The sequence below is a fragment of the Manacus vitellinus genome, unplaced genomic scaffold (genome assembly GCF_001715985.3).
Source record: "Manacus vitellinus isolate BGI_N305 unplaced genomic scaffold, ASM171598v3 scaffold_0_pilon, whole genome shotgun sequence".
NCBI lineage: Eukaryota > Metazoa > Chordata > Aves > Passeriformes > Pipridae > Manacus > Manacus vitellinus.
Genome location: NW_021938789.1, coordinates 43,184,171 through 43,197,765, shown reverse-complemented (window position 1 = coordinate 43,197,765; position 13,595 = coordinate 43,184,171). Strand labels below are relative to the sequence as shown.

The 13,595-nt window shown below is 36.4% G+C and overlaps 2 protein-coding genes across 4 annotated transcripts in view; one reads left to right on the top strand and one right to left on the bottom strand.

The window, feature by feature from the left end:
- The window catches only part of AIMP1 (aminoacyl tRNA synthetase complex interacting multifunctional protein 1), a 38,969-nt gene extending 33,890 nt beyond the window's left edge, over nt 1-5,079 (top strand). For both annotated transcript variants that reach the window (XM_018072439.2, XM_008933198.3), the window contains exon 7: nt 4,831-5,079. In XM_018072439.2, coding sequence (XP_017927928.1) covers nt 4,831-4,997 — 167 coding nt within the window. In that variant the 3' untranslated portion in view covers nt 4,998-5,079. The remainder of the gene's footprint in view (nt 1-4,830) is intronic.
- Nucleotides 5,080-6,348: 1,269 nt separating this feature from the next.
- Nucleotides 6,349-12,895, bottom strand: GIMD1 (GIMAP family P-loop NTPase domain containing 1). Of its 2 annotated transcripts, none has more exons than XM_008933197.4 (3): nt 12,805-12,895; nt 10,820-11,245; nt 6,349-7,760 (listed from the first exon to the last, which is right to left on the bottom strand). In XM_008933197.4, the coding sequence occupies exons 2-3, from the start codon at nt 11,210-11,212 to the stop codon at nt 7,488-7,490; spliced, it is 666 nt and encodes a 221-aa protein (XP_008931445.2). In that variant the 5' UTR covers nt 11,213-11,245; nt 12,805-12,895; the 3' UTR covers nt 6,349-7,487. The 2 variants fall into 2 exon arrangements, with proteins under 2 accessions (XP_008931445.2, XP_017927919.2); XM_018072430.3 differs by having other exon boundaries at nt 10,952-11,245.
- Nucleotides 12,896-13,595: the final 700 nt, after the last annotated feature.

Here is a 13,595-nt window from a genome sequence, read left to right as displayed (position 1 = left end):
GTGAGAGCAGGTAGTAGTGCTATTTTGCATTGTGTGCTAGTATGCAAGTTCACCAGCATATCTGTTCTTGCACATGAGTAATGAGGTAAGTTTTATCTAAGTAATTGACCTGTTTAACTCCAGTTGTTTTTGGTTGGGTGTTTGTTTGTTTTTTTTTACAGTGGCAAAAAGCTTTTCCTAGAGCAAATCAGTTAGAGAAAATTTCTCCTAAATTATTCCCATGCGTTAAAGTATACAGACGTTGTGTTGACATTTTGATTCTTAAAAGGCACAGAATAAGCTAAAGGTTGTATATAAGTTGTACTAATTCTGAAGTTATGACCTGCAGCCAGTGATACCAAGGTTTTGTATGCTTTGTATCAGTTCCCTTCTCACAGGGAACCAAAGACATGGAGCTCTGATAAGGGCCAAATGTAGTCTTTTACAACCCCTTTGCGAAGTGTATATATCTAGGGCTATAGATTGTAGTCTGAAATATGGCAGCTGTTTCCTAATATTTTGTAAAGAGCTGCTCAGAAACAGTTATAGGTGTGAGACTAAAGCTAATAATTGACTTTGAAAATATACCTAATGCCTAATAGTACAAAGTAGAGTGATCTATCTCCTACTTACATAAAACTTACTTCAAAGAATTTTAAGACTTGTGATTTTATTATCTTGAAGTGAGTAGAAAAATGCAAGGAAAAAAGCACTGGTGGATGGAGACTTAGAAAATCACACTGACATCTGCCTCTAACTTTATTTATTGTTTACTTGTCTTTTGCATGTTACTGTAGTTAACACGGTTCTTTGATAAAGTTTTTGTTTGCTTAAGCGTTTTTAATTTCTTTTGTCTAGAAACTAAGATTGTTACCATTTACCTTCTTGTCCAGGTGATTAACAACACTTTGGTTGGTTGAGGTTTTTTCTGGTTTGTTTTTTTTTTGTTTGTTTGTTTGAGTTGGGGTTTTTGTTTTGTATGGGGTTTTTTGTTGTTGTTTTGTGGGTAGTTTTTTGGTGTGTTTTTGTATATTTTGTTTGGGTTTTTTGTTGGGTTTGTTTGGTTTGGGGTTTTTTGTTTGGTTTATTGTTTGGTTTTGTTTGGGGGTTTGTTTTGTTGGGTTTTATTATTGCTGAGGTGAAGAAACTTATTGAGAGACTGGAAAACTGTTTCTAAATTTTTAATGGGATTGTATGTCTGTATCTTCTACTCACTCACCTTTTCTGTGCGAAAATCTCCCTCTTCTTAGCTGCTCTCATCTTAAAGATCATCTGGCACTTCACCGATAGTGTTACGAGGAGGGTAGACTCCTTGCTATGTCAGATGTCAGTTAACTTCACTGCTTAATTCTAACCATTTTTCTAACCATAACAACCAAATATTTTTAGAAGAGTAATTTTAAAGCATAAAGATTTAGTTTGAGTACTCGAACTTGAAAGAACAGATGGGTCTTATTTTATTTCAAAGTATGAAAGCCTATGAAGTAACAGAAGCACCAGCAGCAACAATTACAGCAACTCTAAAACACACACACAGCTGTCTATCAAGCAGCTTGGAATCAAGTTATTTTTAACCCTTGTCTCTCCACCGTACAAAATATTCATATGAGATACAGACTAATTTGCTTTGGCCATTTTAGTCAAAGTAAACAAATGGTATCTTGTTGCAAACTGATTAAACTTTCCTGCAGCAACTGGAGAGTTTTCCTAAAACCATTGTGAGTGTTATAGAGGAGTGATTTGATAAGCAATGCTGTTGCCTGGAGGAGTGTTCTTTTTTTGTTGTTTATTTGATGTCTTTACCCTCAGTGGAACTTTAACACTGTTTCATGCTCTAGTACATGAATCTTCAAGATCTGTTTTTTTTGCATTAAGAGCTTTCTCAAACTTTTATTCACCTTTAGCAGAAAAGGTTTGATTTTTTTAAACCACAGAAAAATGATTCCATTGTATGTCTGTAGATACTATAACCTCCTATTCGGTAATTACCATAAGACAACAATAATGCTTGTATATTTCAAAGCTACCTGTGAAATCTTATTTCTGATAGCAGTATAATTGATGCTTTGATGCCAGAGGAACCAAAAATGCTTTAAGTTATATAATTAAATTATCATTCTGGTCTAAGAATCACTGGCAATTTAGTTAATTACTGTCTCTTTAAAAAAGAAAAAAAGTGGTAAAACTGGAGTGCGATGGTTAGCCTGTAGTTAGCAGGTTTCTTTAATCAAAGCTTTGGTGCATGGATGTTTTCCATGACTTTCATAGTTATAGTCCACAGTGAGGTAAGTGGCATTAATTTTTCATAAATTCACACATCCCTGTGTCCTTTTGCCCCTTCTTGTGCTGAGATATATTCCTTCAGTAGTTTTTGAGCTGTTACAAAGTGGAGAGGTTTCTTGCTTATTATGAGAATTTAATTCATAATATTGAAACTGCTAGACTGAATGACATGTTTAATAAAATTTGAGACCTCTTATTTGGCCTTTTTATGTAAACAGCGTGGGAAGCTAATAAAGCTATTAAAAGCTTCAATTTATTTTATTTATAGAAACCCTTCTAAAGAAATGTTTTCTGGGAAGAAGGAATGCAGTGAGGAGAAGGCATAGGAAAATGCACAGCCTAAAGCTCTGGTAGTATTTAAAATTGGTGCCTTTGCTAATCTAATATGAGTTCACCACAGATCCCAAGGGAGCTTGATGCAGGATTCCAAAGAAATTTATTAACATCCAAAGCGTGTTTTTTATAATAAAAGTCAGGGGGTTTTCTTAATGAAAAAAAACCCATGTGCTTTTTTTATATTTGAAGAGGGGAAAGAAAATGCACAATGGATCACTTAGCATTCTGTTTAATGATTTTGTATGCATTCACTTTGATCTAAACCCACGTCTGCTTTGTTCATGAACTTGAGCATTGAGCAGGATTTTTATTTTTGTGAAAATGCACAATTAGCCCTAAGTGTTTAATAATTTTTATTTAATAATTTTTATTTAATAGTGTCATTATTTAAGTAATTTATTTCAATTTCTTCAGTTTTAATATTAATTATAAATGTTACGTAGAGATAATTGTTAATGTTAAGTGCCCTCTGGTAGTGAAATAACTTGACTGCATTATTGAATGCTGCTCTGGTAATGCTAGCTTCCTTCACAGAAAAATCTGGCCTGGTCTGCTTCTCTTACTAAATTACAGATAGAGAAACTACAGAAGTTAGACCGATCTACAGGAAGAAATGACACAGTTTTTGTAAGCATTTTGCAAGTGCACGAGTAGACTGAGCCATTAAAAACATTTAAAGGAGAATGCCAATAAGGCATAAGGCAGGCTGGAGTGAGAGTAGTTTACTTAACCACTTGTTGGCCAGTCAGTCAGGAATACACCAGGCAACAATGAATTTCAACCAACTTCTAGGAACAGGTATGTTGAAATCCCTGGAGCCTTGTAGCTTTTCTTCCTGAACCTTTGGGAACACTGTGAAGTGGAATGTGAGATGTTCTGCTCACTTGGAGAGCTCTTCCTCCGAGAGGATGTCAGAGAGGATCTGATGACTAGGATTTGGGTTTTGATTCTTGCTTGTTCCAGAACTTTAGATTTTTATAGTTTAGGTAGAATGGTGCCAATATGCCACTCCAAGCAATTAAAAATATATAGTGTAACAACAATGAAATAGCATGGGATCCCTCTCAACATTTAAATTTGCTGTAATTATGTTTAAAACAATTCTTGTGGGATTTGTTGTTTGTCTTGCCTGTGTGACACACAAGAAGTCAAAAGCACCCAACAGCATTATGATTAAGGAATCATTAATCATTATGATTAATGAATAATACTTTAATGGAATCTATGTTATATTAGAATTAAGATATTAAATTTACTTGACCTTTGAACAGAAAATAACAACACAGCGAATTGACTGTCTTGCTTTAAATTATGTCAGCAGATGGCAATTTATGCAGTATCTTTGCAGCAAGAAAGCTTATTTAGCTTAGTTGTTTCATTTCTACACTTTGCATTTCATGCATATTTAAAAATAGGAAAAATATTTAATACTTCACTATGCTATCTAGTTTGTTGACAGTATTTCCAAACATTAATAAAAGAAACCTGCATTTTGTGACCATTATAGATCCTTAAATAGTCAGATTTGCTGATGTACTTAGACTGTCAATACCTCTATGGCATAGGTGGCTTATCCTGGTGTATGCATGAGAACAGGAAGCTGAGGCTTATAGAGACTGAGGGTATAATTCCTGAAACCTTAGCTAGCTTTTACTGCTTTGGTTATTTTAGGAACCAGAACTTGTCATTAAATAGTACAAAAAATAGCAGAACTGTGTTGAAACTTGAGGCTAAAATTATAGGTCACTATTCTACACCAGGACTATTCTTGTTAAAGTTCAGTATTTCTCCACTGTAAGGGCATCTACTAAATTCACCTAATTGCTTATAAAAAAGTCATTATTTCCTAAACTTAAGATGCTGACAAACCTGTGTCTTGGTGAGTAGTATATTTCTGTGGTCCTCATCTACTTAATTCTTAGGAATTATTTTGGTCTATAGTAAGTATGGTAAACTAATAACTAACAATGGCTTAATTTCTTCCTTTTGATAGTGTTTGTGGTCTGTTACAACCTTTTTTTCCCTGAAAGATGAACATTTTGAGAAAGTTCTGGTGACATTTCCTAGACAATTCCTGATTGCAATTAAAGTTTTCATTTTGAGAACCAAAAGTAATATTCCCCCCCTTAAAAGTGTGTGCATTGATGTTATGTGGGCTGTCAGAGATGTGTGCATATGTAGAGCTCTTAGACTGAGTTGTGTGCTATTAGATTATTCTTTATTTTTAAACAGGAGATCCTGAGAAGGAGCTTAATCCCAAGAAGAAGATTTGGGAGCAAATCCAACCCGATCTTCATACCAATGACCAGTGTGTTGCTACATACAAAGGAGTTCCGTTTGAAGTGAAAGGGAAAGGAGTCTGCAGGGCAGAGACCATGGCAAACAGCGGAATTAAATAAATAAATGGTTTTTAGAAACTTTTTCAGTTGCTGAAATGGAAAGTGATGCAAGCACAATAAAAAACATGAAGTGCATGGCTAAGACCCTTTTCGTTTGACTCCTTTTCCAGAGATCTAGAATGTGTTATTCCTCTAACAATTTGACCATTGACTTATTTACCATTTTTACTGTCCTTGAGGTTATGTGTTGTCAATAGTTATTAACCACTCAGTGATTGTAACTTAATTGCCAAGGCTTGTTTGTGGTAGGACTACAGGCAGACAAGTATATTTTCTGGACAACTTAAAGGTGCAGAGGATTTATGGAGCAAGAGCATCTCATTAAGGAAAAACTTCTGCCATATTCCTTGTGTGCTAATTGCAGTACTGGCAGTAGGTTAGTGAAGACCACAATTGTCCCTATTCTTCTAGTCACCTTGTAATAGTTTTTATCCTTTTCTTCCAAGCAGTTTTCATATACATTATAAGCCTTTACACCTTCATTCTTGCCTGTGTTATCACCATAGTCTGCAGACACTTGTAACAGGAAGATTAAACCATGATGCTTCATGCCCTAAGATTTGCAAGTGGACATACTTTCATGTCCCTCAACTAAACTGTTGCAATTTCATTAAGATCAAAGCTGCTGATTTGCTAAAATGGTTCTTTATCTAGTCCACCTGGATGTTTCATCCCAAATGATAGGTAGAACTAAGAAATAATGAATCACGAATAGATTGCTGGAACTAGTCCAATACCAAAAAAAAAAAAAAATCCATTTCCAGTGCCCAAACAGGTATAAAATTAATTGATTTTTTTTTGTTTTGTTTTGTTTTGTTTTAACGCGTTTTTTATGCAATGCTACTTTATAGAAAAGATGCTTTGGTTTTAACAGAAAGAGCTTCTTCAGTTTTTACAATTAGAATTCTTCCATAGTCATCATCATGGCTGGGCTTTGTGAAGGAAGATTTGGGAGGGGCACTACCCATGTTTGTTGCAAGTACGTTGGTGGCCAATGAGGCCAATATGAGATAGACACATCCGGTTGTAAAAGGCACAGCAGAAAGACTCCTTAGGTGGTACATTCTGCAAGGCACGATTCTTTCTGCGTTGTCTTTTCTCCTCAAGGGTGATCCTGCGTGCTTTCTCAAAGGCATCAGCAGCATTATAGATAGTGAGTCTCCAGACCTCCCAATTGGAGGCCAGAGTAGACCAGTTATGGTGATCAATATGGCCAAGGCTGAGATGTTGTTTCAGGGAGTCCTTGTATCTCCTCTTTGGGGCTCCTCTCATGTGGCAGCCGGTGGCAAGTTCACCATAAAGCAAGATCTTAGGGAGGTGGTGGTCCTTCAACCTTGAGATGTGCCCTGCCCAACACAGCTGTGTTCTCAGCAACATGGCCTCAATACCTGTGATTGCTGCTTGTTCTAGATATTCCGTAGTAATGTTGTACAAATAGTCATGTTGCTAGGGTAATAGCCTCAAATTACTTCTTTTGATTCCTGACTTTTAAAAATATGAAAATAAACATTTTGGGTCAATTTACAGTAACCCTTTTAAGTAGCTATTTAGAGATATTTCAGATATTTTGGCATATGATATTTAATGAAATGGTTACTGTCTAACCATTGAAGCAGTAAGTGCTATTTTAACTACTGAAATAAAAAAATATTAACCTCTCTGAATTTTTCAGGCTTTGAACTTCATCCAATAAATGGAGAGAAAACAAAATGACAATGATATAAAATTAAAAGGAACATGTGTAAAAGAGAAGATGAACAGATTTCCTTTTCAAATGAGTTTTGTATGTGCCTGTAAACTGTTCATTTTTTATGCATCTGGGAATAAGCAATAGTAATTAGTTCTTTTAAATGTGCTGAATAGCATTAAGCACATGGAAGCCATTTTATCTGCCTTGTAAACTACATATTCAATAGTGGCTTATTAAACAAAATCCTTGAAGTTCAAAAACTCAGTTATAACTAATCTTGAATCGTGGTAAGGAAATACTTTTACAGGAGATAAATCTTAGCTTTTCATACCAGAGAGCTCTTTATAGAGATAGAAGTTCAGAGGAAGATCTGGAATTCAGAGGAACTCTTGAAAGCTTGAATAATAGCAAAAGAGGCTCCCTTACAGTCTAAACTCATGTTCATTTTGTAGTTTTGTTTTGTTTTGTTTTTTTTTCATCTTCCAGATGTATATTCTATTTGAGCTGGAATATACAGTCTGATGTAGTACAAAATCTCATTTGTGACTACATACATATCAAGGGCGTGATTTTAGAGCACTAACTTTTTCTGATTTTGTGGTTGAAGCTAGGATTCTGGATGCAGTAGTGTAAGGTATTATATGAAAGGCAAGTAGTTTGGTAATTTAAAGAGATATTTCTAATTGTATGTTCAAAGGTATTTGGATGTGGAGTTTTCCAGCTGATGGCTTCTACTTTTTTATTTCTATTAAATGTTATCTACCATAGAAAATAGACAAATGAGCACCTGAAAGCTTATTTTATTCCTTGCTGTTTTTAAGTAAAAGCACTTGATAATTATTTTGTCTTATAAAATTCAAGAGCTTTCTTAAGACAATGGTTCTTTCCTCTTTGATTATGCTCTTCTGGTTGTCTAGGAAAATGTATTTATGCTGTACTGAGCTCAAAAGTGACAACAGAGTACTTGAGGCACTGTGCAAGTATGTTTCTTCACTGCATCCAGCTTCTTCTGCCTTGTCTGCATGAGTAAGTAAAACTGCAGTGAAATCCTTCCATGTGGGACCCAGAAGTTCCTGTAATGAAAACCAAATCTTAAATGGTTATCTCTTCTTGTTCCTTTTCCCCACTCCCATTTCATATACTTAGTACATTAGCAGACTGTTACATGGTTTTGGTTTTTTGTTTTTTCTTTTTTTCCTGGCAGTAATCCAGTTCGTGCTATCTGAGTTGCTGAAATATCTGGGTTTTTTTCACCATTCCAAGACATTGGCATTCACTTTCTGTGGAAATATGTGGTCATGCAGTACTAGCAGTTCTCTCTTCTCTAAGTACAGATGTTAATAGAATTTCTCCAGTTATAAAATGTTCATGTAAATAAGGAAAAATGGTTTTTTAGCTATGTCACACATTAGTTTTAAATCGGTAGTTGCCACATATCCATATTTCTGTAAGTTTTACAGCCCTTCGAAAAATTTTTTATAAAATCACCAAATCACCTTTTGTTGAAAAAATAAATGATGAATTTCTGTGTAACACCAACTGCAGTTCTAGCTGTGACCCAGCGATTCAGGAAAAACACAAATCAAATGCATCAACTTAAATAATGGGCAAGAGAGTTTGTCTTCAACTTTGGTGGTTTATCTGATGAAGGCGAATGGAGAGAACAAACTGTTTTTCTTTCAATGAGTACAGAAAATTTTAATATGAGTAAGAGATTGGGCTTTAATTTACAGATGTAAATGAAATTACAACTTCAGTGCGATCATGTTATCTCCTATGTGATGAGAAACCTAATTTGTTAATAAAGTCCACTTTTCAATTATCTTAATTAACTGTAACCTAAATACCAAGGTGTATAAAACTGCTCTAAAGGATATCTTTCTACTTCCAAGATAGGTGGGGAGTTAAAAAAGCCTGGTGTTTTGATAAATTAATCTGTTTTAGACATTGAGGATGAAAAATATTACACACATCTACAAAATTGTGCCATAGGCTGCTTAAGGAAGTCTTGGATTATCAGTTTCAGAAAGAGAGGATAGTACTTTGATTTGCTGAGGACTCAAAATCAATTATAATGTTTGTTCTGAAATTAGTATCTACCACTTTCAATTCATTAGGCTGTTATTGGGAAAAAAATACCAGGCAAGTTTAAATTCTAGTAGTCTTTTACTGATATGCTGCCTTCATTTGTATGCCACCCCTAATTTGCAGAGAATCATGGTAAAAGCTCCTGATTTCTAAAGGTGGTCTTCATGCTTGTGTCTCCATCGAATGGCACACTGAAACAAAACTGTTAATGTTCATATTCCCAGCAACCAGGCACCTTTCCTGCCCTTTATTTTTGTGGTTGATGAAATCACAGCAGTTATTGCAGGAACCAACCACTGTAGAGGCTCAGTCTGTTTTGATCATGAAACAGAAGTGTTGCATCTGTGCACACCTGCAGTACCATCATCTTTTTGGTGTTACAGAGATGCAGTGACTTGGCTCCTGTGACTGGAGCTTTGGAATGAAAGGCTACAGGCTCTTTAGGAAGGACAGGCATAGAGGAGATGAAGACAGGGTCAGTGACCAGCTGGAGTGCATGGAGCTCTGCCTGAGGATGGTTGAGGAGCCAACTGAGAGCTCATGGGTCAGGATTAAAGAGAGTACAAGTGTTAGGTGACATTATAGTGGGGGTCTACTACAAGCTACCTGACCAGGAACACTGAGTGGATGAGGTCTTCTGTAGACAGAGACGAGCAGTCCCTGTTCACAAGCCCTGGTCCTCACAGAGGACTTCAACCTCTCCACTATCTGTTGGAGGGACAACACAGCAGAGCATAAGCAATCCAGGAGGTTCCTGGAATGCATTAATGGTTACTTCCTTCTCCAAGTGATAGAGGAGCCAATGAGATGAGGACATAGTTATGCTGGACATTGTTTTCACCAACAAGGAAAACTCATAAAGTTCAACAGGGGTCCTGCACCTGGGGCAGGGCAAACCCAAGCACAAATACAGGCTGGGTGGAGAATGGATTGAGAACAGCCCTGAGGAGGATGTGAGGGTTTTGGTGGATGAGAAGTTTGACATGACCCAGCAATGTGCACTTACTTCCAGTGCCTAAAGAAGGCCTAGAAGAAAGAAGAATAAAAATATGTTGAAATTTGAATCAACTGTCAAACTACTGAAAAAGTGAGTAGCCTACCATAGAGAGGAAAGCAAATCAAACACATTTTGAAAGCTATATTTTCATTTATATATTTACTTACCAGCGTGTTTTTATCTACATGTCTATTGTATATGTAGATAATATCAGTTACAGCAGATGCAAAAGACTTGATGGACTGAGAAGTCCCTCCTGGTCATAGATTTTTAGAAAATTCATTAGTATAAGATAGATGCAAGGTGTAATGTGCAGACTTTGGCAGTAACTGAAACCCTTTTTTTCTTAGTAAGTCATATGAACCTGGTTCATTTGATCAGTTAGGCAAATTAATATCTGCTGGCCATTTTTCTTCTCTTCAAAGATATGTATGCATGTGTCTCCCTACATACCTTAACTACTTGCAAAAAAAAATATTTATTTCAAGTCAGTTATGCTATTAATTTCCTTTAGCCCGAGTAAATTTATGGTAGCTCCCTAGTTATTTTCTCTTAAATAAATACAGCAGTATTTATACAGTGGTAACAGTGCAGGATTGAGCTGATCATCCTTGTCCCAGGTCAGATTTTCTGTATGATTTTGGACCCATTGTGCTCTGCTCTGGTGCTTTGGAGAGTGCAGTAACTGACTTTTGCTTGCTTTAAACAACATTTCTCTTGAGCAAGCTAGATCTGTCATGATAAAGCACGAACTAATTCTGAGAGAACAGCTTACTTTGATAGGTAATTTGGTTCCTAAATTCCTTTGTGCCAAGCCCACTTACAAAAGAGAGCAGTTCTTGCCTCTCTTTTCTCAGGTTTATTGCAGGAAGTGTAGCTACAGTGTTGCAGTTGGGAATGGTGTGTTTCAACTGCTGCACTGTGAAGTGTTCCAGTTTTCATCTGCACTTCTTTATTTTACCTTTGCAGTCAACTCTTCCATAGCTATTGTCCCCTGAAGATAAAAGAGTTGCCATTAGGGCAGAGACTTCTATTTGTTTTTGTTACCTGGATGAACTGAACTGCATCATTACTCTCATCCGGACACAGAGGCAAGTCAGCCCGCAGGACCAAGAGAGCCAGGTGCAGGCCTTCCTCCCCGAAGTGGTGAGCCAGGGCTGATCCCACCATGTCTCTCACCTGCTCCTTGCTCAGAGCACTGTGAGGGTAGCTTGGAGTGTCAAGTACTCGAACGTGGAGAGCCAGCTTGCAGCCATTTCTTCGCATAATCCCCAAAATGCGGCAGCTGCGTCCGAGGCTACAGCATGTAGTCACAGAGCTTGGGGAGCGACGGCTCTCAAAGTCTGAGCTGCCCAGCAGGCTGTTCCCAGAAGCACTCTTGCCAGTCTGAGTTTTTCCAAGGACAACAAGGTTGATTGTCATCTCATTGGTGTCTGCCATTGTCTATGCTTTCTTTTATCCACAAACCTGTCACTAAGTGAAGTACAAATAAGGTGTTTAAGATAACTTAAAAAAAAACCCAAACAAACAAGCAAAAAACTCCCACAAAAATTTCAAAATTCATTGTCTTTTGAGTGCTATTCTCTGCCTGAAATTTTTTCAGGATTGTGGTGTAGAATAATATTTAGTACAGGACATACACCTCTGTCTGATCAAAGGATGGACCTTTGCTGTCTTTCCCGGTCTGCTGCTGAGAAATAAGAAGATCCTGTGAAAGGTGTCAGGGGTAGAAAAGCAACCTAACAGGCTTCACTCCTACACTGACAGAAACTGAAGAGCTAGGAAAGAATCTGATGTGAGAAGAGATTCAGGAACAAGCAAAGCAGACAGAGCTAAGGAGAGGCAACAGAGAAGGGAGGAATTGGGAAACAACTGTGGAAAAGTGTTACCATGCAGAGAGAGTAATAGATTAGGAAAAGGAGGAAAACTAGGGGAGGAAGAAGAGAATGGTAAGAAATAGGTGCTGCTGTTATTAAGTGACTACATTTCAGGATGTCAATATTTACTTGTTTTGGGAAAAAAAATGGATAATCAGGGAGAAGTAGAGTTTAAAGGAGCACTTCTTCAGAGCGGAGAACAGCTTTCATCAGAATATGTCTTTCATCAGCTACCACTGAAGTTGAAATAGACTAATCTGAAAGGGCTTTCTGATGCAGATAAATATAAGTATGTCACTAAAAAAAGAGAAGAGCTGAAATAGCCAATGCTGCAGCTTCTAATCCCATATGAAAATGAGATTTTGAAAATGTATCCCACATAGACTTAATAACACAGTGGAAAATGAAGACATAGACAGGTGGATGAAGAGCTGGCTGGGTATAATTTCCGGTTACTGTAATTGTTCATAAATAAGACCTCTCATTCTCTTTGTACTTTTCTGTAGTCCGGTATCTGAAGGGTGCTTGGTGCATATTGATCGACTAACAGGAATACTGACTATTTAAGTTAATTCAGACATGTTTCAAAAGGTAAAACCATAGTGGCACTTGGTAGTTCATTTTAAGTTTTCAGTGACATCCGAACTTCAGAAAGAATTTTTTAATTAAGATTCTATTTTTAGGTGTTCATAGAGAAATCACGGATAATTTTAGACTGGGATTTCCTGTGATTAATTCATTTAGATTCTTGCTGTGCAATTTAAGCTTTCTCCCTCAAATTAAAGCCATGCCTAAATCAAACTTTTGAAATAAGTTCAGTACAATGCCAAACATGCAAGAGCTAGTAATATGCTAATTTAGTTACAGGCGACATTGAATACTGTACATGATAATCTTCCTTACTGAATTCACAGTGCGATTTTTGTGGATTTTTCAATGATATATTTCCTTTTAAAAAAGACACCTTATGAAATGGTTATCTTCAGTTATTAATCAGTTTAGATGTGCATTGTATACTTTTTCTGTAGCGTAATAATATGACTTGGTGGACATGCATTTGTGCATTCCTTTTTTGAATCACAATCAAATATTTATTCTTTTTTCCTGTAAGCAGCCTACCCTTAAATACTTAAATTTTCATATTGTGTCACTTACCTTATTTTCACTTAAATTCTTCTTGCAATCAGACTTCATTCATAAACCACATGTGCAGTGTAAAAAGAAGTCCATATATGAACTTTGAAACTAACAGCAGCAATGTACCATGCTGTGACTGTTACGTACACATGAATCTGGTTAATCTATTACTAACAGATCCTCAATCAATTAGATATATTTGGTCAGTAATTGGCACTGTTGAATTTTTGCAACTTAGCTACAGATACCGTTTTTGCAGTTACTTTAGTGATTGTATGATGATATTTTTGAAAGTTGCTTGAATTCCACCAGCGTTTAAATGTGCAAGTGATAATGGAGGTGGTGGAATTACTTTGTATTGCGTGTTCTGAATGTAAAGAGTTGTATGCACTCTCTCTTATTATTGCAATGAATTAATAATAGCAATATTTTCATAGCACAAGGTAAATAATTTGCAGACATAAAGATGTTTGCCTAACAAAGATGGATTAAAATAATAAAAAATGTATTAAGATACAGAAGTTATTTGTGAATCAGGAAGAAAACTGAGGGCTTGCACAACTGCCAGTCATGTGCATTAGCTGTTGGCTGGATGGCCTAATACATTCCTCTTGCAAGTATTGTTATTTGCCATGCTGCGTTTGCCAGAGAGAAAAAGATTGTCCAGAAAGGACCTATCACTTGCTTTTTAGACAATATCCTACAAGTGGGTAAATAACTGGTAAGAAAATAAATAGATGGCTGTGTAAATTTTTTTTTGCTGTATGTTTTTAGGAGCATGTAGACAAGTTGCTTTCAGACAGCGCTCT

Bases quoted from the DNA above. Each gene is read 5' to 3' on its own strand.
- GIMD1 (XM_008933197.4), bottom strand. From the start codon at position 11,212: ATGGCAGACACCAATGAGATGACAATCAACCTTGTTGTCCTTGGAAAA. The intron at 7,761-10,819 runs GTAACAAAAACA...TTTTCATTACAG, and splicing joins ATGCAGTTCAGTTCATCCAG to GAACTTCTGGGTCCCACATG.